The 24,075-nt window shown below is 36.7% G+C and overlaps 1 protein-coding gene across 4 annotated transcripts in view; it reads left to right on the top strand.

Annotated features, from left to right (window-relative positions):
- The window catches only part of UBE3A (ubiquitin protein ligase E3A), a 97,964-nt gene that overhangs the window by 23,472 nt on the left and 50,417 nt on the right, over nucleotides 1-24,075 (top strand). The window contains exons 2-4 of one of the 4 annotated variants that reach the window (XM_047766858.1): nucleotides 9,473-9,536; nucleotides 12,687-12,806; nucleotides 15,988-16,032. In XM_047766858.1, the coding sequence (XP_047622814.1) occupies nucleotides 12,787-12,806; nucleotides 15,988-16,032 (65 nt within the window). In that variant the 5' untranslated portion in view covers nucleotides 9,473-9,536; nucleotides 12,687-12,786. Of the gene's footprint in view, nucleotides 1-9,472; nucleotides 9,537-12,686; nucleotides 12,807-14,315; nucleotides 14,480-15,987; nucleotides 16,033-24,075 lie in introns of those variants that run through there. The other 3 variants (XM_047766860.1, XM_047766859.1, XM_047766861.1) reach the window with 3 other exon arrangements.

Consider the following 24,075-nt stretch of genomic DNA (forward strand, 5'->3'; position numbering starts at 1 on the left):
TATTTTTATTTATTTATTTCGTTTTTGGTTTCCCTGTGGCATATGGAATTTCTGGCCCAGGAATCAGATTTGAGCCACATTTTCGATCCATGCTGCAGCTGTAGCAACACTGGATCCTTAACCCACTGTGCCAGGCTGGGGATCAAAGCTGTGTGCCAGCATTGCAGAGATGCTGCTGATCACATTGTGCCACAGTGGGAGCTCTCCAATATTTTTCTTAGTATGTCTGGGATAAACCTTGTTCATGCCTCAAACTTGGTTTATGTGTTACTTCATGAAGAAGATCTTTTCTTTTACTCCAGACTAAGGCAGAATACTCTGTGTGTGTGTGTGTGTGTGTGTGTATTTATATGTGTGTGTGTATGTGTGTGTGTATGTATATATTCATGCACTAGCGTATCCTGGCTCTTTCTTTATAACACTTAACTGTGCATCGCAGTGACCTTAACTGTAGTTTTTATTATTTGTGCTTATTTCCCCTATCACATAGGGATAAGAGATTGTCTAATTTCTTTACCATTATGTCTTAATCCATTTAGTAGGCTCAAAATATAGCAGTCATTTTAAAAAAATTGAGATATAATTTGTTGTATTAGTTGTAGCTAGTACATATTCTTTGACCTTTAAGAATTTGAAGATTAACAACTGTCAAATCATAGGCTGGTTAGGCTAAATGAAAATGATGGGGAGAAAATAACAGTCTGTAATGAGGAGGACAACAAGATAAGGTACATCAGGATGGAGGGAGGTTTTTTTCCCCTTGAACTAATTGAGTTTTTCTTTTCTTGTTTTCTTTTGCTTTTTAGGTCTGCATGTGCAGCATATGGAAGTTCCCAGTCTGGGGGGTCACATCGGAGCTGCAGCTGCTGTCCTATGCCACAGCCATAGCAATGCAGGATCCGAGCTGTTTTTGGGATCTATACCACAGCTCATGTCAACACTGGATGCTTAACCCATTGAGTGAGGCCAAGGATTGAACATAAATGGATACCAGTCGGGTTCGTTACCCCAGTGGGAACTCCTTGAGTGTGATTTTAGATGTTAATGAAATATCCAAGTGCATGTACCACTGGTATTTGAGAATAACAGGCTTATAACTCAAGAGCTAAAGGCTTAAAGATGTAGAGTGAGGGATCCTGAGTATAGAGGGGTGCTGTGCTATAGGAATAATGGATGGTATTGCACAGAAAATTAATTTAGTTTAAGAAAAGGAGCTAGAGATAGAAACTTGTGGCTATGATGAGGAGTAGGAAGATGAACTAGCAGAAGATCTAATTGGTATTGGAGGTAGAAGAGCACAGGCAGGTAGAGCATTGTGGCAGCCAGGAGAGGTGAGAAATAGTAGTGTGAAATGCTGCAGATAAAAAGTAGGGTTAAGAAGTCAGGATTTATAATGTACGGGAAAATGATGGCTAGTTTATAAGAAAATTTTTAGTATGTGGAAAGTTTTGTATGTTAGCATCTGAGCTAATATTTTTCAGGTCTTTCTGGGAATTAAAAAAGGAAGGTAAGAAAATGTTACTATAAAGAGTTAACAGGAGTTCCTGTCATAGCACAGTGGAAATGAATCCCTTTAGGAACCATGAGGTTACAGGTTTGATCCCTGGCCTCGCTCAGTGGGTTAAGGATCTGGCATTGCTGTGGGCTGTGGTGTAGGTTGCAGACATGGCTTGGCTTTAGCATTGCTGTGGCCATATTGTAGGCTGACAGCTGTAGCTTAGATATGACCCCTAGCCTGGGTACCTCCATATGCTGCGGGTGGGGCCCTAAAAAGACAAAAATACAAAATAGAGTTAATGGACACTCAGTGTAAGAGCACCTCAAAATATAAAGCAAATGCTAACAGCCATAAAAGGAGAAATAGACAGTAAAACAATAATAGTAGGTGACATCCAGATAATAGTAGGGGATCATCCAGGCAGAAAATCAGTAAGAAAACACAGGCCTTAAATGATACAATAGACCAGATAGACTTAATTGATACTTACAGACCATTCCATTCTAAAGCAGCAGGATACACATTCTTAACTGCACATGGAGCATTCTCCAGGATAGACCACATCTTGGACCACAAATCAGGCCTCAGTAGATTTAAGAAAATTGAAGTCATATCAAGCATCTTTTCTTATCACAACTCTGAGATTAGAAATCAATTGCAAGGAAAAAAACTGCAGAAATCACAAACACGGGAAGGCTAAACAATATGCCACTAAACAACGAATGGATCACTGAAGGAATGAAAGAGGAAATCAGAAAATACCTAGAGACAAATGGCAGTGAAGGCACAATAGTCAATACCTATGGACACAGCAAAAGCAATTCTAAGAGGTAAGTTTATAGCAATACAAGCTTACCTCAGGAAACAAGTAAAATCTCAAATAAATAACCTAACCTTACACCTAAAGCAGCTAGAGAAAGAAGAACAAACAAAACCCAAAGTTAGTAGAAGGAAAGAAATGATAAAGATTGGAGCAGAAGTAAGTGAAATAGAGAAGAAGAAAATAGAAAAGATCAGTGAAACTAAAAACTGGTCCTTTGAATCAAAATTCAGCAAAATTGATAAACCTTTAGGCAGACTCATCAAGAAAAAAAGGGAGAGGACACAACTCAGTAAAATTAGAAATGAGGAGTTCCTGTCATGGCTTAGTAGCTAACGAATCCAACTAGGAACCATGAGGTTGCGAGTTTGCTTCCTGGCCTTGCTCAATGGGTTAAGGATCCGGTATTGCTGTGAGCTGTGGTGTAGATTGCTCGGATCCTGCATTGCTGTGGCTCTGGTGTAGGCCCTTAGCCTGGGAACCTCCATATGCCACAGGTGTGGCCCTAGAAAAGGCAAAAAGACAAACAAGAAAAAAAAAAGAAAAGTTACAGCTGATACCACAGAAATACAAAGAACGGATTATAAGAGACTACTGCAAGCAATTATATGCCAATAAATGGACAACCTAGAAGAAATGGACAAATTCTCATACAGGTACAACTTTCCAAGCCACAGCAGGAGCTGCGACATTTCTGTACACTGACAGTGAAGGATGAGAAAGAAATCAAGGAAACATTCCCATTGACCATTGCATCAAAAATAATAAAATACTAGGAATAAACCTACCCAAGGAGGCAAAAGACATGTTCTCTGAAGATTATAAGAAGCTGTTGAAAGAAATCAATCGGCACAAACAGAATGAAAGATAAACCATGTTCTTGGATTGGAAGATTCAATATTGTCAAAATGGCTATATTACCCATGTCAGTCAGTGTAATCACTGTCAAATTACCAAAGGCAGTTTTTAAGGAACTAGAACAAAAAGTTTTAAAATTCGTATGGAAACACAAAAGTCCCTGAATAGCCAAAGCAGTCCTGAGAATGAAAAGTGGAGCTGGAGGAATCAGGCTCCCTGATTTTAGACTGTGCTGCAAGGCTGCAGTCATCAAAATAGTATGGTACTGGCACAAAGGCAGACACATAGATCAATGAAATAGGATAGAACACTCAGAAATAAACCCACAAAGCTATCATCAACTAGTCTATGACAAAAGAGGCAAGAATATAAAAAAAGATAGTCTCTTCAGTAAGTAGAGCTGGGAAAATTGGACAGCTACATGTAAAAGAATGAAATTAGAACATTCTCTTACACCATTTACAAAAATAAGCTCAAACTGGATTAAAGACCTAAAGACTGGATACTATAAAATTCTTAGAAGAAAACATAAGCATAACACTCTTTGATATAAACTGCAGCAATGTCTTTTAGGATTCATCTAGAGTAATGAAAATTAAAAACAAAAACAAATGGGATATAATTACAATTAAAGGTTTTGGGAGTTCCTGTTGTGGCTCAGCAGATTTAGGAACCAGCGTTGTCTCTGTGACGATGTGGATTTAATCCCTGGCCTTACCCAGTGGATTAAGGATCTAGTGTTGGTGTAAGCTGTGGCATAGGTCACAGATAGTGGCTCGGATCTGGAGTTGCTGTGGTGCTGGTGTAGGGCCCCAGCTGCAGCTCTGATTTGACCCTGGACCAGGAACTTCCATATGCTGCAGGTGTGGCCATAAAAAGAAGGAATAAAAAAACCTTTTGCACAGCAAAAGAAACTATAAACAAAACAAAAAGAACTTAAAGAATGAGGGAACATATTCTCAAATGATGCAGCTGACAAGGGGTTAATCTCCAAAATATGCAAACAACTTATGTAGATCGATATAAAGAAACAACCCAGTCAAAAAATGGGCAGAAGATCTAAACTGACATTTCTCTAAAGACAGACAGACAGTCAAAAAGCACATGAAAAGATGTTCAACATTTTCTAATTATTAGAGAAATGCAAATAACTACAATGTGGTATCACCTCATACCAGTCAGAATGGCCATCATCAAAAAAAGTCTACAAATAATAGGGAGTTCCCATCGTGGCTCAGTGGTTAACGAATCCGACTAGGAACCATGAGGTTGCAGGTTCGATCCCTGGCCTTGCTCAGTGGGTTAAGGATCCGGCGTTGCCATGAGCTGTGGTGTAGGTCGCAGATGTGTCTCAGATCCCGTGTTGCTGTGGCTCTGGTGTAGGCCAGCAGCTACAGCTCCAATTAGACCCCTAGCCTGGGAACCTCCATATGCCATGGGAGTGGCCCAAGAAACGGCAAAAAGGCCCCCCCCCAAAAAAAAGCCTACAAATAGTAAATACTGGAGAAGGTGTGGAGAAAAGGGAACCTTCCTACATTGTTGGTAAGAATGTAAATTGGTACAACCACTGTGGAAAACAGTGTGGAGGTTCCTCAGAAAACTGAAAATAGAACTACCATATCATCCAGCAATCCCACTCCTGGGCATCTATCTGGAGAAAACTGTAATTCAAAAAGATACTTGCATCCCAGTGTTCATTGCAGCACTGTTTACAATAGCCAAGACATGGAAGCAACCTAAATATCCATTGACAGAAATGGATTAAGAAGATAAGGTACATATACATAGTGGAATACTACTCAGCCTTAAAAAAGAACAAAATAAATGCCATTTGCAGCAACATGGATGAACCTAGAGATTATTATATTAATATATATTACTTAGAGAAAGACAAACATCATATTTTATCACTTAAAGGTGGAATCTAAAGGATACAATGAACTTGTTTGAAGAACAGCAATAGACTTACAGACTTTGAGAAAAAAACTTATGGTTACCAAAGGGGACAGGTTGGGGGAGGGTTGAACTGGGGGTTTGGTATTTACGTATGCACACTGTGGTATATGGAATGATTGGCCAGTGGGGAACTGCTGTAGAGTAAAGGGAGCTCTATCCCATATTTTGTGATAATCTATGTGAGAAAAGAATCTGAAAAAGAATGGATGTGTGTAGGTGTATAAACTGAATCAATTCGTTGTACAGCAGAAATTATCAAAACATTATAAATCAACTCTACTTCAATAAAGCTTAAAAATGATCAGGAAAAAATCAAGGAAACTGTCCCATTTACCATCACATCAAAAAGAATAACATACTTGGGAATAAACTTACCTAGAAAGGCAAAAGACCTGTATTCTGGAAACTATAAGATGCTGATGAAAGGAATCAGACTACACAAACAGAATGAAAGATATACCATGTTCTTGGTTTAGAAGAATCAGTAATGTCAAAATGGCTATTCTGCACAAGTCATTCTGTGATTCATTGCAGTTCCTATCAAATCGCCAATGGCATTTTTCACAGAAGTAGAACAAACAGATTTGAGATGTTTATGGTAATACAGAAGATCCTGAATAGGCAAAACAATTCTGAGACAGAAAAATGGAGCTGGAGGAATCAGGTTCCTGGACTTCAGACTATACTAAAAAGCTGCAGTGAACAAAACAGTATGGTACTGGCACAAAACCAGAAATACAGATAGAAAGCACAGAAATAAACCCATGTATCTCTGGTCAATTAATCTTTGACAAAGGAGGCAAGAATATACAGTGGAAAAAGACAGTCTCTTAAAAGGTGGTGCTGGGAAAACTGGATAACTACATGTAAAAGAATGAAATTAGGACATTTTCTAACATCAGACACAAAAGTAAAATGGATTAAAGACTGGATACTTTAAAACGCTTAGAGGAAAACAGGCACAACACTCTGACATAAATTTCAACAGTGTCATTTTTGATTCACCTCCTAGAGTAATGAAATTAAAACAAATAGGACCTGATTAAACTTTCACACAGCAAAGGAGACCATGAACAAAACAAAAAGAACCCATAGAATGGGAGGAAATATTTGCAGACTAAGCAACTTAGAAGGTATAGATTAAATATACAAATATCTCATACAGATTTATAAAAAAAAAGTAAACTAACCAATCAGAAAATAGGCAGAGGACCTAACTAGACATTTCTCCAAAGACAGACAGATGGCCAAAAAGCATATGCAAAGATACTCAACATCAGAGTTCTGTCGTGACTCAGTGCTTAACAAACCTGGCTAGTATCCATGTGGATGTGAGTTTGATCCCTGGCCTTGCTCAGTGGTTAAGGATCTGGTGCTGATATGAGCTGTGGTGTAGGACTCAGACGTGGCTCAGATCTGGCATTGTTGTGGTGTAGGCTGGCAGCTGCAGCTCCAGTTTGACCTCTACCCTGGGAACCTCTATATGCTGCAGGTACAGCCCTAAAAAGACAACAACAACAAAAAACTGAATTTTGACAGTTTTGCAAATCAAAACTACAGTGAGATATCACCTCATGCCAGTCAGAATGGCCATCATCAAAACAACAAATGCTGGAGGGGTGTGGAGAAAAGGGAACCCTCTTAACACTGTTGGTGGGAATGTAAATTGGCACAGCACTATGAAAAACAGTATGGAGTTTCCTTAAACAACTAAAAGTAGAATTACCATAGGTTCCAGCTATCCGACTCCTGGGCATGTATTTGGAGAAAACCATGACTTGAAAATTTACATGCACCCTAGTGTTCAGTGCAGCTCTGTTTAAAATAGCCAAGACATGGAAGCAACCTAAATGCTCATCAACTGAGAAATGGATAAAGAAGATGTGGTACATATATTCAATGGAGTATTACTCAGCCATAAAAAGGAATAAAATAATGTCATTTGTAGCAATGTTGATGGACCCAAAGATTATCATATTAAGTGAAGAAAGAGAAAAACATCATGATTTGGCTTATATGTGGAATCTAAAAAATGATACAGATGAACTTATTTTCAGAACAGAAACAGACTCACAGACTTTGTAAAAATGTACGGTTACCAAAGGGGAAGGTAGAGGGTGGGGGATGGTGGACAGGGAGTTTAGGAATGGCAAGGGCACATTTTTATTTATGGAATGGATTATCAGTGGGACTTGAATAGCACAGGGAAATCTAATCAGTGTTCTGTGGTAACTTGTATGGGAATGGATGTGTATATGTCTATATATATGTATATATATATATATATATACACACACACACACACACATACATATATATATATACATATATACATATATATATGGCAGAATCACTCTTCTGTACAGCAGAAATTAATACAACATTATAAAACAACTGTACTTCAATAAAATTTTTAAGTGTTAATGGAGAGAATTATGCTGAATGTACTATGTGAAGGGAGTGTTTTTAGTCTTAACTATTGAATGGACTAGAATGAAGAGAACCTAAAGGCAGGAAGATTTAGGAAAGAAAGTTTTTGGAACAGGCTTTTGTTGTGACATTTACGAATGAACATGACTTAAGGAGTTTAAACAGTAGCTATCCCATAAATTAAAGCAATATAAATATGGTGTAAAAGAAAACAGGATAGCAGAGTGGACACAGTAAAAAAAATGATAGAAATGGTAGTCTGTGAAATTAGTTTGGCCTAGGGTTAGAAGGAGATAAAGGAAATAGGCTATAGAGAGGAGATAAAGGACATGGCACATATAAGAATAAAAATTAGGTGTGTGTATCTGTGTGTGTAGAGAGGGAGAGTGAGTGGAGACAACAGGTGGACTATTTTAAGGATAAGTGAAAATGTTAAATGGATGTGTAGGTGTAGATTACTGTAGGCATTTCTTATTGATTACATTTCTTAGTCTTAGATTATTAGATTGAGCCTTCTGTGGAGCTCAACATGGATATAAATAAAATAAAGGCAATAGGTCTGATGCAAGAGGGCTAATGATTAAATTTGTGGAGTGCAGCTAACATTTCTGGTGCTTTCACTTTATTTTGTATCATCATAGATTTGGTATATTCTATGATTGTGTGTTCCTAATTTTCTAAAGTATAGTTTCTCAAGTTGGGGTATGCATGTTACCTGAAATGTATGTTAGAAAATACAGATTTGGGAGTTCCCATTGTGGTGCAATGGGTTAATGATCTGGCTTGCCTCTGTGGAGGCGCTGGTTCAAACCCCAGTCTGGTGCAGTGGGTTAAGGATTGGTGTTGCTGAAGCCGTGGCATAGGTCGCAGCTCTGGCTCGGATTTGATCCCTTGCCCAGAACTTCCATATGCCACGGGGGTGTCCGAAAAAGAAAGAAAAAAAAAAAATACAGATTCGTGCACCCTCATTGTATGTACCGAATCACAATCTCTGGAGGTTGAGATCAAGTAAGTATCTGGATTTCTTACAGATTCTTCAGGTGATTGTATTATAAAATAGAATTTGAAATTCAATCCTCTAAGGTTTTACAACTTGGTTAATTAAAAAAAAAGTTATATACAGTGTATTCATTCTCTGCAGTCAGCCTGTAGGATGCTTGTTGGGTTTCTTGATTTGGCGGTCTTGATTTCTTCATATATAATAAAAAGGAAATGTATTAAAAGACTTCAGTTTTTGTTCATCTGTGAAACACTGTATGCGAGTTAAGAATGTACTCACTTGTGGTTATTTGGATGCAGAAGCTTCAGAATTTGGTTTTTGGTAAGAGCTAAGTTTTGGTATATTAAGTGTTTGATTTAAGAAATAATAATTGCTACCATACATTTAGGCTCTATTATGCTCCACGTAGCACTGTCCTTACTTTTAAAACATTTTCTGTAATATTCACAACAACCTGACACCTAAGACTTAACACGGCAAAGGACCTGCTCCTCCAAGAGTTAGTGGGCAAATGCCCACATACATTCCTAACAGCAGATGCTCAGCGTATAGAATTTAATTCCAAACTTAATTGCTGTTAAGTGTCTGAAGGAATTAGAGGGATGAAGTCAAATGGTTTTCATGTATTTTCAGCCCTCTGGAAGGAAAGAGTAAAGAAATGGTAAGCAGTAAGCTCTTTAGATGACACTGGAAAACATAGTTTTGCCAGCTGAAAGCACTCAGGCCACAGAGACCTTTCCATGCATCCTGGCAATAGCAGCAGAAGCATTTGCCTCTTGATATGTTTTTGGTTATTCATAAATAGAACAAGTGAATTTGCTTTTGTAACAAATTTTAGAAAAACATTTTTCTTTGTCATCTATCCAGTTGTCTGTGTAAAAAGAATTGAGTGAGGTGTTTTATATTTTAGGTTAAAAATCTGTAAGAGCCTGATTTTAGAATTCACCAGCTCCTCTGAAGTTTGGCGAAACATGGTATGTTTCTGTTTTATTTTTTGGAATTCAACATTGCATGTATATCCTAATGTCATGGTTAGAATAATGACAAATGTATTGAGCAAATTTGGGTGTCTGCCATTTTTAAAACATTGTACTAGGTGCTAAATCAGTATACTACAAGATAGACTGTATGAGGGATCCAGGTGGGATTCTGAAAGAGTTTTAGAAGAGGTTAGTGTGATATGAGAAGTAAAACAATTGTGCAAGAATATTGAGGGAGTAAGTTTGGCTCTTAGGCTATGGGTTAATAATAGCTTCCATTTGTTGGGCTCTTACTATGTGCCAGACACTGTTGTGAGTAATTTATGTTTGTTTATCCTCATGCCAGCCCCCTGAAATAGATACTACTGTTATCTTAGTTCTGCTTATGTGGAAACTGAGGCTTAGAGAGGTTAAATAACTTGCCCAAGATTTTCCCTCTGGTAAGTGACCAAACAGGGACTTGATTCTGGACTGACTCTGGGATCTCTTTGCTCTGTTGAGCACTGTACCTCATGAAAAAGATGTAGAAGAGAGGACTGGCCTCAGTAATTTTCAAATATACATAGCTCTTCAGTGAATTGATTCAGTTCAGCTAATTAGTAAATTAAAAGGTATTTTGGCTTTCTCATTTTTAAGTTTACAGTTTGAAAAATTAGACTTGTTTAGCCCTTTTAAATCCATATACACTATTAGTCTTAGGAGAACCCCAAAGGGAACATTCCTTTCAGAGGCGCCTTACGTCTTTCCCATATGATCTCAGGAGTGGTATAGGTTTTTGTTAGGAAACATGTAGCTGTGATAGGAAAATATGGGAAATTTGGGCTATTTCTTCTAGGGATTATAAATTCCACTTAAAGTCATACCTCAGAGGTATTTCAGGTTTAGTTCTAGACCACTGCAATAAGGCAGATATTGAGGTAAAGCTAGTCATGTGGATTTTTTGGTTTCCTGGTGCATATAGAAGTTATATTTACACTGAGATGTAGTCTGTTAAGTGTGCTATAGCATTATGTCTAAGAAAACAGTGTACATACCTTAATTTCAAATACTTTATGCTGGAGTTCCTGTTGTGGTGCAATGGTTAACGAATCCGACTAGGAACCATGAGGTTGTGGGTTCAGTCTCTGGCCTTGCTCAGTGGGCTAAAGATCCGGTGTTGCCGTGAGCTGTGGTGTAGGTTGCAGACACAGCTCGGATCCCGAGTTGCTGTGGCTCTGGCATAGGCCTGTGGCGACAGCTCCAATTCAACCCCTAGCTTGGGAACCTCCATATGCTGCGGGAGCAGCCCTAGAAAAGGCAAAAATACAAATAAATAAATAAATAAATAAATAAATAAATAAAATACTTGATGCTAAAAAATGGTTACCATTATCTGAGGTGTCAATGAATTGTAGTAGTATCAAAAATTACTGATCACAGCTCACCATAACAAAATAATGATGGAAAAGTTTGAAATACTGCAAGAATTACCAAAATGTGACACATAGATAGGAAGGGAACAAATGCTGTTGGAAAGATAGTGCCAGTAGACTTGCTTGATGTAGGGCTGGCATAAACCTTCAGTTTGTAATAAAATACAGTATCTGTGAAGCACAATAAAATGAAGTATGCTTGTGTTGGAGTTCCCTAAAGTTACTTACTCATTCTTTTTTTTTTTTTTTCTTTTTGGCTTTTTAGAGCTGAATCTGTGGCATATGGAATTCCTAGGCTTGGGGTTGAATCAGAGCTGCAGCTGCTGCAGGCCTCCGCCACAGCCATAGCAGCACCAGATCCGAGCCATGTCTGTGACCTACACCACCACTCACAGCAACGCTGGATCCTTAACCCACTGAGCAAGGCCAGGTATTGAACCCCTGTCGTCATGGATACTAGTTGAGTTCCTTACCAGTGAGCTACAATGGTCACTCCTACTTATGTGTTCTTAGTCCGACTCTCACCCTGGTCTGAATTTGTGGCCCAGGTTCATAGGTTGCAGAGGTATTGGCTCAAGCATTGATGTTTCATCCTTTCTCTTGAGGTTCTCAGATACTTTGCTATTTTATGTTGGCTTCTGGATCTAAGTTAACTACCTTCTATGTTACTTGGAAGGTGTTCACTAACAAGGGTCTTTTTCTCTCTCTCCTAATTTTATCAGCTTTCTTTAATTTGCTTTTCACATTTGGCCTTGATATGTAGTTTGGTAGGGAAATCATGGAGGGAAAAATTAGTTATAGGAAATGAGCTCTTGATACTTGGATGTTTCAATGTATATCTTTTCCAGAACTACATTGTGATTAGTTAGGATGCCTGTTAAATGTGAACCATGATGATCAGGAAAGTTCAGCTAAGGCCAAGTAAGGGGATCAAAAGATACTAGATTGAGGGAGGAGGAAATGTTTTGCTATTCTTTCTCATGAAATTATATTTTAGTGAATTTATGGCTGAGAAAAAAAGAGTAGAACACCTTTTCATGAAGTGCATGAGGGAATTTGGCTAATGTTAGATGATCTTACTTAAATATAGAGTAAATAGGACTAGACTTGGTGCGTGTGTGTGTATATCTGTGTGTGTTTGGTGTGTAACTGTTCCATTAAGTGTTTGCTATCTGGGAAACCCTATTACTGTTAGTCCTATTTAAACTATTGTTTTAATTATGGGGTCTCAATCCATATTTTAAATCTTTGCTCATTTCCATATATTTAAATCATGAAACTCAATAACAAAACTAGATGAAATCACAAAAAAATTAACTCTGGATAGGAAGTTAATAGATCTGGCTTCAGTTAATACTGAAATCTTGGGCAAGTCAATTAACTGCTCTAAGGCTACTTAATTTTTTCTTTTTCTTTTAAAAAAATATCCTTTCTATAATATCTGCCCTGATTAGGTAGAGCCATAGTTGTCAAGAGACTTAAAATACTGTTGTCCAAAGTGCTTTGTAACTGTAACACTTCATAAATGTACAAGAGAGTATTACCACATTTTCTCAAGAAATTGTTTAAGAAAAAAAGTGCTGGAAAATAATCCTTAAAAGTATTTCTGTAATTATTCTTCTGATTAATGTTGCATTGGCACCTAATTTGAACCTTTGAAGATTATTTTTTGAACAATGAATTGGGTTTATATATTAAAGTGTTCTAACTAAAGATTTGTTTAATTTATTAGAGTTATTAAACCTACGCTCAGATCAAGTTAGCAGCTAGACTGGTGTGACTACCTGTTTTTAATCAGTGACTCAAAGCTGTGATCACCCTGATGTCACCGAATGGCCACAGCTTGTAAAAGGTAATTTTGAATGTTATTTTACAGCCTTTAAAAGGCTGTCATTGTAAAATACATGCTATTAAAAAAATGAAGAAAATGTATAGTTGGCAGGAATACTGACTGCTAAGAATAGAGGACCTGAGATTAACCTGCTTCTCCATTTAATCTCTTTCCTAAAATATTTTGTGTCTTTTCCCCAACCCTATCTGTGTGAGTAAACAGGAAAGTATTTCTAAAAATATTAAGTTTTTAAATGAACATTTTCTTATGAACATTATGAAAACTATGCATTTTAAGTGTGTTTTTTCTGTGATGAGAGTTTTATGTGGTGAGGGTAGTTTCTAACACTACTTGAGAAGTTTTTACAACTTTAATAAAACTAGTATACTTTTCTTTCCTAGAGAGTTACAGTGGAGGTAAAAGGAGTGGCTTGCAGGCTAGAGAAGCTGCACCTCGTATTATTGGAAGTGAGCCTCCATTTGAATTTTCTAGCTCATGATGCAGTATTCAGATCAGTGGGTATTTTGTGATCACATTTTCTGTGATCTAAATCAATGCCTAAAGTTATCTCTTACATAATTTTTTATTTTCTAATGTTACTTGCTTATTATTTCAGTTTTAGATTCTCTTCTGATTTCTTAATTCTGACAAACTTTAGGTTAACCTAAGTGAACGGTTTTGCGGTTTTTTTCTCTTTTTATTATATGTCCTGAATTTGGTGAAGTTACAAGTATGTACTGGATCTTTGTAAGAACTTGACAGTAGAGTAAAGAGACTTTTCAGGGGCTTAAGCTTAAAAAGTATTGTTAGATATTTTATAATTTTGAGAATTCAAATTATTTTAGGATTTTTTTGTAAATTATTTAGAATGTTATAAAGTACAATAAACAGAATGGCTAGAAGTTTATTTAGGCAGGTGCTATTACTTTTATAACTCACTGCAGGATAAGAATTTCTGTTTCTGAATATATTCCCTTTTCTCTTGATTGAAAAACAATTTCCGTTTGAGGAGAAAATTATGCTAACCATGTTTAAGAGACCTATGATAGATTAAGGTAATGCTCTTCAGTCCTTTCTTACTCTTTTGTTCTTATTGACTCAGTTGGTTTAAATTACTTGGTTTGACTTATAAAGTGATTTTTGGTAGCTCGCTTTAATATATGTTAATATTAAATGATAATCTAGTATTTGATGACATTTTGATGCTGATATCTACATCCTCTTGTTTAGGGAACAGACATTGGAAAATAGATTATAGTCATTACCCTTTGATGTACTTTAACCTCTATCACATTTCAGAATCTCAAAACTTTGCAGCAGTTACATATTATGCTTCTGAGACTCGGATTTGTTTTTCCTCTTGCTTGTGTCTTACCTTTTTGCCGTAGTATTTTAATGTCCCTGTCATTGTGTGCTCATTCCCCTCACTTCCCTGTTAATTTTGAAAGTTTTGCCGCCTACGTGTTTGAAAGCTTCTAATCTGCCTCTCTTCCCTTAGTGCCAGCAGGTTTATTTTTTGTTTTGCAAGCCTGCTCTGCCTCCTTACAGTATGACATCTGATGCTGGAGGGTCGCACTTTCAAAAATGAGTCAGCTGGTACATGGGGTTACCATCACTTTTTAGCTCTTCTGTCTGAGAGATACAAGTTTGGAAGCAATCTTGGGGTACTTACCCACAAGGCTGGTGGAGACCAGGTGTGTCACAAAGGTGATTTGCTTGCTCCCTGGGGGAGAGGGTGGAGTGAAATTTTTGCATTCATGTCACTGCCAAATCACTGCCACCTCCAGCATGCCCCAATTTTTAGTTCTGATATAATTTTGTGCAAAATTGAAAATGTAAATATACTGCAAAGAAGATCTAAAATATTTGAGCTGCTGGACTCCTTTTTTTATTTTTTATTTTTATTTTTTACATTCTTGTCCTTGGACCACTACAGTGAGGAGTTATTTTGAAAGTCTGATAAAGAAGTGCTTTTTTTAAAAGCTAAGAAATGTGGAAAACATTTTTTTCTTTTCTGGTGGCTCTGATTTTAAGATTCTTTTGTTAAAGTTCAAAATTAGAAGTCTCAAGTCAGTGATAAATTTACAAATCAAGTCTTTTGTAATGTCAGATGAAAATTTAGCTTTTGTCATCTAAAAATACCTATTTTGTGAATTGAAAGTGTTAGAAATTAGTATTATATTGATTCACTTTAATGTGTGTTGATTGACTTTAATATGTGTTGATTGATGCTGGTTATAAAAGTGAATAGAGTAAACAGGAATTTATTTTTTTAATAGGGGTAAGGAAAATTGGTTCATGCCCTAAAATGAAAATAAAAGGCTTCTTAGTGCTTTAGAATTTCGAATATTTCTACTTAAGGTAGCAGCAGTATATTAAAAAAAAAGAAAAAAAAATAACTGGCAATTGTTTACAACAGAAGTCAATTCAGTTATCCACAACAAAATATTAATACTCAGGATGGTATGATATTGACAGGTATACATCCTGCCATTTTATTTTCAGGGAAAGCTGATTTCATTGTTGAACTAAGATAATCATGGTCAAAATGATAAATCTGACGTGTTTGAAAATTCCCTAAGGGTATTAGATTTAAATTTGAACTATTTTGGAGCAGAGGTTGCCAAACTTTCTTAAATGGGTAGATAATATTTTAGGCTTTGTGGGCTGCATGTTGCTGTCAGAGTTTCTGAGCTCTGCTCTTGTAATATAAATGAATAAGCTTGGTTCTGTGCCAGTACAGCTTTACAAAAATAGGCTGCTGACCCAGGCCTTAGTTTGTCATCCTAGGCAGTAGTTTGCTGATCCCTCATCTAAGGTTTGGGACTAAATACCCAAGAATACCTTTAATACTGTAGATAACCACTACTGGGCTATAGAAAGTTTCATAATTGTTTTTATTATAAATATTTGCCTTTGTGAATAATTACGATTTGTTATACTGGTTTGTATGTTGGTAACTAAATAAAGTGTTTACAGTTTCCTATCCTTAAAAAAATGAACTGAGTCTTAATTAGTCTAGCCCTTATAGTAAATGTATGGCAGTCTCATCTGGTCACTTTTTTCTCATGTTGAAGTCTTTAATTACTTTTAAAACTGTTAACCATTAAATTTTGTTTTCAAATTTGTCTTCCAAAATAACATTTGCCTCCTTTTAGATTATGGAATACTTTGTTCAACTTTTCTCAATTGTGTTTTACAGATCATCAGGAGAACCTCAGTCTGACGACATTGAAGCTAGCCGAATGTAAGTATAACTTGGTGGAGGCTGTGGTGTCTTTTAACTTGTCCTAGATTGTTTTAAGTGGTATCACATTATATGAAAGTAATTTCCAGTTAAAAGAGAGTAATACTTAAAAAAGTAAATTGGGAGATGGATATAAGCATATCTTATGTATCACTTACCAAATAAATAACCTCTAAATCTTGGTAACATGTTACTAGATTTCTATCTAGATAAGATAATTGTATACCCCTGGATTCTTAGGTATTTTTGCTCACCTAGCAGTTTTGGGGAAATAGATGAGGAAAGAACTCAGTTTAACAATCTTTTTGTTGTTGTTGTTCTTTTTAGGGCAGCAGCCATGGCATATGGAAGTTCCCTGTCTAGGGGTCAAATCTGAGCTATAGCTGCCGGCCTGTGCCACAGCCATAGCAATGAAGGATCCGAGCAGCGTCTGTGGCCTACACCACAGCCTGCAGTAATGCTGGATCCTTAACCCACAGAGTTGGACCAGGGATTGAATCCATGTCCTCATGGATTCTAGTTGAGATTGTTACTGCTAAGCCACAATAGGAACTCCTAACAATCATTTATTAAATGCATGCTGTGTATAAGGTATTGGGTACTGTGTTGTGGATACAAAGATTCATAAATTAGTTCCTAACCTACAGAAATTTAGTCTACTTAGTGCGAAAGACCCACAAGCAATTCCTCTCAATCCTTGTGGTGGAAGGATACCTAGGATGAAATGAGAACATAATAGTATACAGGTATTTAGGCACACAGACACAACAGGGACCTAATCCAGATGGCAAGGAAATAGGGATGATCGGGGAAGGCTAAGTTAAGTTTTGAAGTGTGGCTGGAAGTTAGGTAGCACATTCTAGGCAGAAGCATGAGCAAAGTTATAAATCGTCATAGCGAATGTGGGAAACAGTAGGCAGTTGAGTTTTAGGAAAGGTAGGAAAACTGAAGGAGATAGTATTTGATAGGACTAATACTGCTCACATGCTATGTGAAGGGCCTTTGCCTATCTTTCATAGGTGTTTGAGAATCGATAAAGAATTTGCTAAGTTAGTACTTAGCTACAAGGCTAAGTTGTAATCTTGTTAGATGTATATTTTTAATAACTTTGGCAGGAGAAATGGAATTGAAGAGGAACCACATGGTGGCAAGGTGACCAGGGTTTCAGTCGGTGAGAGCCTTAACAAGGGTAGTGGTAATATTAAGGATTCAAGATTGAGTTTTCTGGAGTAAAGAAAAATATTTAGAAAGTGAAGTAAGTAAGAGTTCAGGGACTAGTTGTGAGAATTTAAGAAGTTTAAGATAACGCAAGAGGTGGTAATTATTGAAGCAAGATTTTTGAGGTGGTAAGGGTTAGAGTGAAGAATATAGGGATTGCTCTTGAATAACAAAGTCTCTTCTGAAGCTGGAAGAAGGAGGTAAAGATGAATATGTGTTGACAAATATGTGATGTTAAATGTGTTGGTAGATAAGAATGGGAAACTCAAAAGTCATTCGTGCCTAAGCTATCAATTTTCTTAGTAAATTAGGTCAATTGTACCACTTGGTACTTCTTGATAGAGTGGTTTGATTATTGACTAAGTTTGGGAAGTACAGACTTAAATGGCATTTCTTTACTGAAAAATAATAGAAATCCTTTAAAATGCTGATGTACATTGTGCATTTCTAACAAGGAACTGTATAAAATACAGTTCTCAAATTTATATGTCTATGTAACCTTAAAATAATTTTTTGTGATAAAATACACATAACAAAATTTGCAGTCTTTACTGTTTTCAGTTGTACAACTTAGTAGTATTAAGTACATCCATATTGTTGTCCACTCATCACCACCATCATTTCCATAACTTTTTTCATCTTGCACAACTGAAACTATACCTGTTAAACAGTCACTGCCCATTCGCCCTTCTACCAGCCCCTGGCTACCACCATTCTACTTTCTGTCTCTGTGATTTTGATGACTCTACCTCATTTACTCTGAGGACCTGCATTGTTTGTCTTTTTGTGATTGGCTTATTTCACTCAGCATGATGTTAAGGTTTATCCATGTTGTAGCATATGTCAGAATTTTCTTCCTTTTTAGGGCTGAATAATACATTGTATGTGTATAACATATTTTGTTTATCCATTCATCTGTTGATGGACATTCTGTTTTTAATTTTTTGAGGAGCCTCCATTCTCCTTTCTACAGTGGCAGCGCCATTTTAACATTCTGATTAGCAGTGCACAGAGGTTATAATTTCTCCACATTATCATCAACACTTGGAATTATCTGTTTTTTCATAGTCACTATCCTAATGAAAGTAAGGTAATATCTCTTTAGTTTTGTGACCATGTAACTTTTTAGGCAATATTTTTTAAATAGTTTTTGTGGTACACAGTGTTTGGTTAGGGGATTTGAGAAGACTGAAAACTTGGAAAGTTATTGGGGAAAGTGAGTGAAGAAGTAGACTCTCATGCTGAAATTAGAAACCTAATCATACTTGTATTTTAAAGACTTTAATAGGTAGAAGATGATGCATGGTGTTTCAGGGTTGGCTGTTAGCAGAGCAGATGGGAAGTGGCATGTGTGTAGGGTGTTAACATTGGCGTAGTTGAATTTATGTCATTGGCAATGGCCATTGTTGGAAGGTTGTGTTGCCTGATGAAAGTGTTGGGTGGGTTACAAAAAGCTTGATGGTTCAAAGTATAAGTGAATCTCTTAGAAGAATAGATAATAGTAATCAGAACCCAAGTTAGTGATTGGCAGAAATAGAGAGGAAGTGAGGGACCCTCAAGTTAAAATGTTTAATATTTGGGGGGCTAGGGTCTTGGGATAGATCATGTACACAGATACTGAAGTCACAATACCAGTGATATAACTGGTACAAAATAAAGCCTTTAGTATGTGGGTAAAATTTACCAGAACAGAGAGGGAAGGAAGAAGGGATTTGGGTAGAGAACATGAGTTTCAAAGTAAAAGTTGTATTTGTATTGTGCTTTGTTTTGTTTGGAGGGATGGGCATTGCTTATTTTTAATAGAGGGAAAATTAGAAAAATAATAGTGCACTTAGTGGTTTGATTGTCTATGAAGTGTACAAGGGTTGCAAGATAAAAAATGGCTTTGGGGGTAAATCAGGCTTTAGTGAAAGCAAAGAGGTTGAGTAACCATTATATAAAGCATTTGAAGATAGGTGACAGCCCGTATCATAAATGTGATTCTGGAGATCTTGGTGTGGGAGAGGTTAGATGGTTGAATCAAGAGTAAAGAATGGAAAAGGAAAAGGGAAGATGAGACTTACATTTTGTGTTTTTGTTTTTGTTCGGCCACTCTGCGGCCTGTGGAGTTCCCAAGCTGGGGATCAGATCTGTCAGAGCTGCAGTTGCAATCTATGCCTCAGCTGTGACAACGCTGGATCCTTAACCCACTGTGCTAGGCCAGGGATTGAACCTGTGTCCCAGCACTCACAAGACTGCCAGTCTCATTGTGCCAGAGCGGGAACTCTGAGACGTATTTTGTAGTAAAAATCAGGGATTGCAAGGATGTGAAGCACTATAGGTATCACAAGGTTCCAGGTAAAACTCGATGTTAAAGTTCTCTTTAAGTAAGCTGCCATACTGTTCAACTTGCCCATGTTAAGGTAGAGTAACAGGAAATTCGATCTACCATGATGACTCCACAAAGATGTCTAAGGTTCTAGCTATAATTCTGAGACTATATAGCTCTTAAGTTTTCATGTCTGCCACAATTTCTCAAATTCCTATACCCATAGAAATACTAACCAAGCAGTAGTTTAGTAAGATTTGTTCTACCTTAATCTTGCAAGTCTTGATTTACAAAATAGGTAATGAAAGATCCTTGGTTTTACTAAGAATTACCTAGTGTGTTTGATTAATGGTAACATCCTATATTTATTAAAAGTGTTTTTTTAACGCGTTGAGGTGCATTTGCATTTGACATCCTTTAACCAGGAAATAACTTGAGTACATTTAAAATAGTAATTTATATAAAAGTAAAAAATATGCCTGTTTGTTTTTAGGAATTCTTAGTGTCACCCTTTCCCAGAGTGTAGAAAATCAGTATAAGTTTTTAACTCCTACATGCTAATTTATAGTTAGCTTAGTAATAGAACTAACACAATAACTCAGATCTTTTTATTCAGTTGTGTGTATTATCTACTTGGATTTTGTTTAAATTTTTATATGTATACCATGTAGTAGTTTTTTTCCCACATATTAATTTAGACTTTAATTTTTTTTAGTAATTTCAGAGCAATTTCTAACAACTTCAGATTTGTTATCTTTGATAATTGCTCTCGGTCTCACACTTAGGCTGTGTTTTCAGGTGTGTAAGACAGTAAATGGAACCCAAGTTTAAATATATCAAGCGATTTATGTATTCAGTTATTTATTAGCAAGCCTTTTTCTTTTCTTAAATGCTGGAGTGACCCAGAACCTAGTCCTCAGGCCATCATTATTCATTCTCTAGGTAAGAGCTTTACTATATATACTGTGACAACTTGCATATTTTCATCTCCAACTCTGACTTAGCTTCTGAATTGTAGACCCATATATCCAATAATTAGATGCCTGATTCTCAAACTTAAATCCAAAATAAAATAGAACAGTAAAATAGAACTCTTTTTGGTTTTCATCCTCTCAGATCTAGTTATCTTGTAATTTTGTCAGTTTAGTCAATGGCAACTCTTTTTAGTTCCAGTGTATCCAAAACTTTGTTTTGGAAGCATCCTTGGTTTCTCTTTTCTCACTGTTTTTTTGGCAAACCCTCTTGACTCCACCTTTAAAATACTGATAACTCAACAACTTTTTTTTAAAACACCGTTTCTTTCCATCTCTACCGCTCTGATTAAAGCCATCATCTTTTGCTAAAAATGAAATTCTTCCCAGTAGTTTTGCTACTTCCATCCTTACCTCTTAGAACGTATTTTCTGTGTAGCAGCCAGTGATTTTTTTTTTTTTTTTTTTGCTTTTTAGAGCCGCACTGGCGGCATGTGGAGATTCCCAGGCTAGGGGTCGAATCAGAGCTACAGCTGCTGGCCTATGCCACAGCCACACCAGATCCGAAACTCATCTGCGACCTACACCACAGCTCACGGCAATGCTGGATCCCCAACCCTCTGAGCAAGGCCAGGGATCGAACCCACAACCTCATGGTTCCTAGTCGGATTCATTTCCGCTGAGCCACGATGGGAACTCCTCCATTCAGACAGAAGTTAAACCGTGTTACTTATGCTTCAAACCTTTCAAAGGTTTCTCATCTCTCCCAGAATAAAATCAAAGAATGCGTAAGGCCTGTATAAGCTTTCTTTAACTTCTATGGCTTTCCATTTTCTCTTCGAAAATTCAGTAGTGAACCCACCTGGTGGTAGTGCTTGTCCATCTTTGTCTACACTGGCTTTATGTGCTTGCCATTATTATGTTTTGTTGTTCTTAAGACTTGTGCCTGTTTTCTCTGACCCTTCTCTCTGATATCCACATGCTTCCTCTCTCACTTGCTTCAGAGCTCTCAAATGACAGCTTATCAGAAAGGCCTTCCTTCACCAACTTTCATCAAAGGATGGTTGTGTTCTGAATTCCCTGTTCCCCTTACTGTGCTATATTTATCTTCCTGGGATTTAACATCATTTGACTGGTTTCCTATTGATTTGTTATCTGGCTCATGGAACTACTACTACTACTATTAGTACTAACAGCAACAAATAAATGAATAAAAATAAATAAGTAAATACTAGATGAATGAGTGAAATTACCACATTTATTTAAAATTTTTATCTCTACTCTTTTAATTCCCTTGCAGAAATGTAGGAAGAATTTTCTGGGATCAATAAACTGATAGATGTGTACTATATCTATAGCCTGTAGAACATCTTGAGCTCTTACAGTATGACAAGGCATTGGGCTCAGTACTGTACTTGCATTATATCATTTAATAGGAGAGGTAAGCCTTTTAATCAGAATAGACTCTGTCCTCTGAAAGAGAATGTAGAGAATAAATATAGTTTCTTCATTAAATTTATGATTAAAATTCACTAGCGAACACATCCAGAGGCGGCGCTTTTTGTTTTACGTGCTTTATTTTTTAATTGATTTATTATCTTTAGTCCTATTCATTGTTTCTCTTTCTTCTTGTGAGTTTTGGCACATTGTGTCTTTCAGGGTATTGGTCCATCACATCTAGTTTATCAAACTGTGGTTATAGAATTGTCCATAATATTCCTTTATTATTTAAATTTTCCCGTGCTTTGTACCCGTGTGCCCTCTTTCATTTCTGACATTAGTAATTCTTGTCCCTTCTCTTTCCCTTAATTAGCCTGGCTGCAGTATTACCAGTTTTTTTTAATGATCTTTTCAAAGAACCAGCTTTTGATTATGTTGGTTTTTCTCTGTTGGTTTTGTTTTTCAATTTCATTCATTTCTGCTCTAATTTTTATTATTTTGTCTGCTTATTCTGGATTTTTTATTCTTATTTATTTATTTTTGCTACACTGTCCAGTGGCTTTATGTGGGATCTCAGTTCCCAGACTGGAGATTGAACCCTGGTATGCAGTGGTGAATGTGCTAAGACCTAACCACTAGACCACGGGGGAACTCCTTACTATGGATTTAATTTGCTGTTTTTCTAGTTTACTGAGGTGATCTTTTTAAAGATCTTCTTTTCTAATAAATGCATTCAAGCAAATTTCCCTCTAAACACTACTTTCACTGCATCCCAGAAATTTTGATAAGTCGTGTAATTTAGTTCAAAATGTTTTTTAGTTTCTCTTGGGATTTTTTTTCTTGGACTTGTGTTCTTTAGGAGTCTGTTGTTTAATCTCCATGTTTTGAGATTTTCCAGTTATATTTCTGTTACTGATTTCTAGTTTAATTCTGTTGTAGTCAGAGTCTAGACATTGTATGGGTTCTATTCTTTTAAATGTATTGTTATGTCTTAAGGCCCAGAATGTGATTTGTCTTGGTCAGTGTTTTATGTGAGCTTGAGAAGAATGTGTAATATCCTGTTACTGGATGAAGTAGTCCTGAGATATCAATTATATCCAGTTGATTGATGGTACCATTGAGTTCAACCATGTCCTTAATGATTTTCTTCCTGCTTAATCTGCCAATTCCTGATTAGAGAGACATTGAAGCCTCCAACTATGACAGTGGATTCCCCTGTTTTTCCTTGAAGTTCTGTCACTTTTTGCCACATATAATTTGATGTTCTTTTTAGGTGTATACACATTAAGGATTGTATTCTTTTTTTTTTTTTTTCCCGTCTTTACTAGGGCTGCACCTGCCGCATATGGAGGTTCCCAGGTTAGAGGTCTTATTGGAGCTGTAGCTGCCTGCCTGTGCCAGAGCCACAGCAACACAGGATCCGAGCCGCGTCTGCGACCTATACTACGGCTCATGGCAACGCCGGATCCTTAACCCACTGAGCAAGGCCAGGGATCGAACCCACAACCTCGTGGTTCCTAGTCAGATTCGTTAACCACTGAGCCACGATGGAAACTCCTGAAGTATTTTCTTGAAGAAATGAGAAATCCTTTATGTAAAGTCCTTTATTAACCCTAACTTACTCTGCTTTGAATTCTGCTCTGGCTGAAATTAATAGAGCTACTCTTGCTTTCTTTTGGTTATTATTGTCATCGTATATACTCATTTTCTATTTACTTTTAATTTACATGTGTCTTTATAGTTAAAGTATAGGCAGCTTATAGTTGGTCTTACTTTTTTTTTGATCTGCTCCGACAATCACTTATCTTTTGTTGGTACATTTAGGCCACTGATGCTTTAAACTGATTATTGATATGGTTGGGTTAATATCTAGTATGTTTGTGTTGCTTTTGGTTTTTGTTCCTATTTTTGTCTTCTGTTATTTTTCTTTCTTTTATGGCTTTACTTGAGCATATTATATGATTCCATTTTCTACCCTTTATTAGCATGTCAGTTATCCTATACTTTTAATTTTCTTTAGTGGATGTCATAGTTTTCACTTACATCTTCTCCTAGTCCACTTTCAATAATGGGAATGTGAGTACCTTGTAAAAACAAAGTAACCCT

The sequence above is a fragment of the Phacochoerus africanus genome, chromosome 2 (genome assembly GCF_016906955.1).
Source record: "Phacochoerus africanus isolate WHEZ1 chromosome 2, ROS_Pafr_v1, whole genome shotgun sequence".
NCBI classification, from domain to species: Eukaryota; Metazoa; Chordata; class Mammalia; order Artiodactyla; family Suidae; genus Phacochoerus; species Phacochoerus africanus.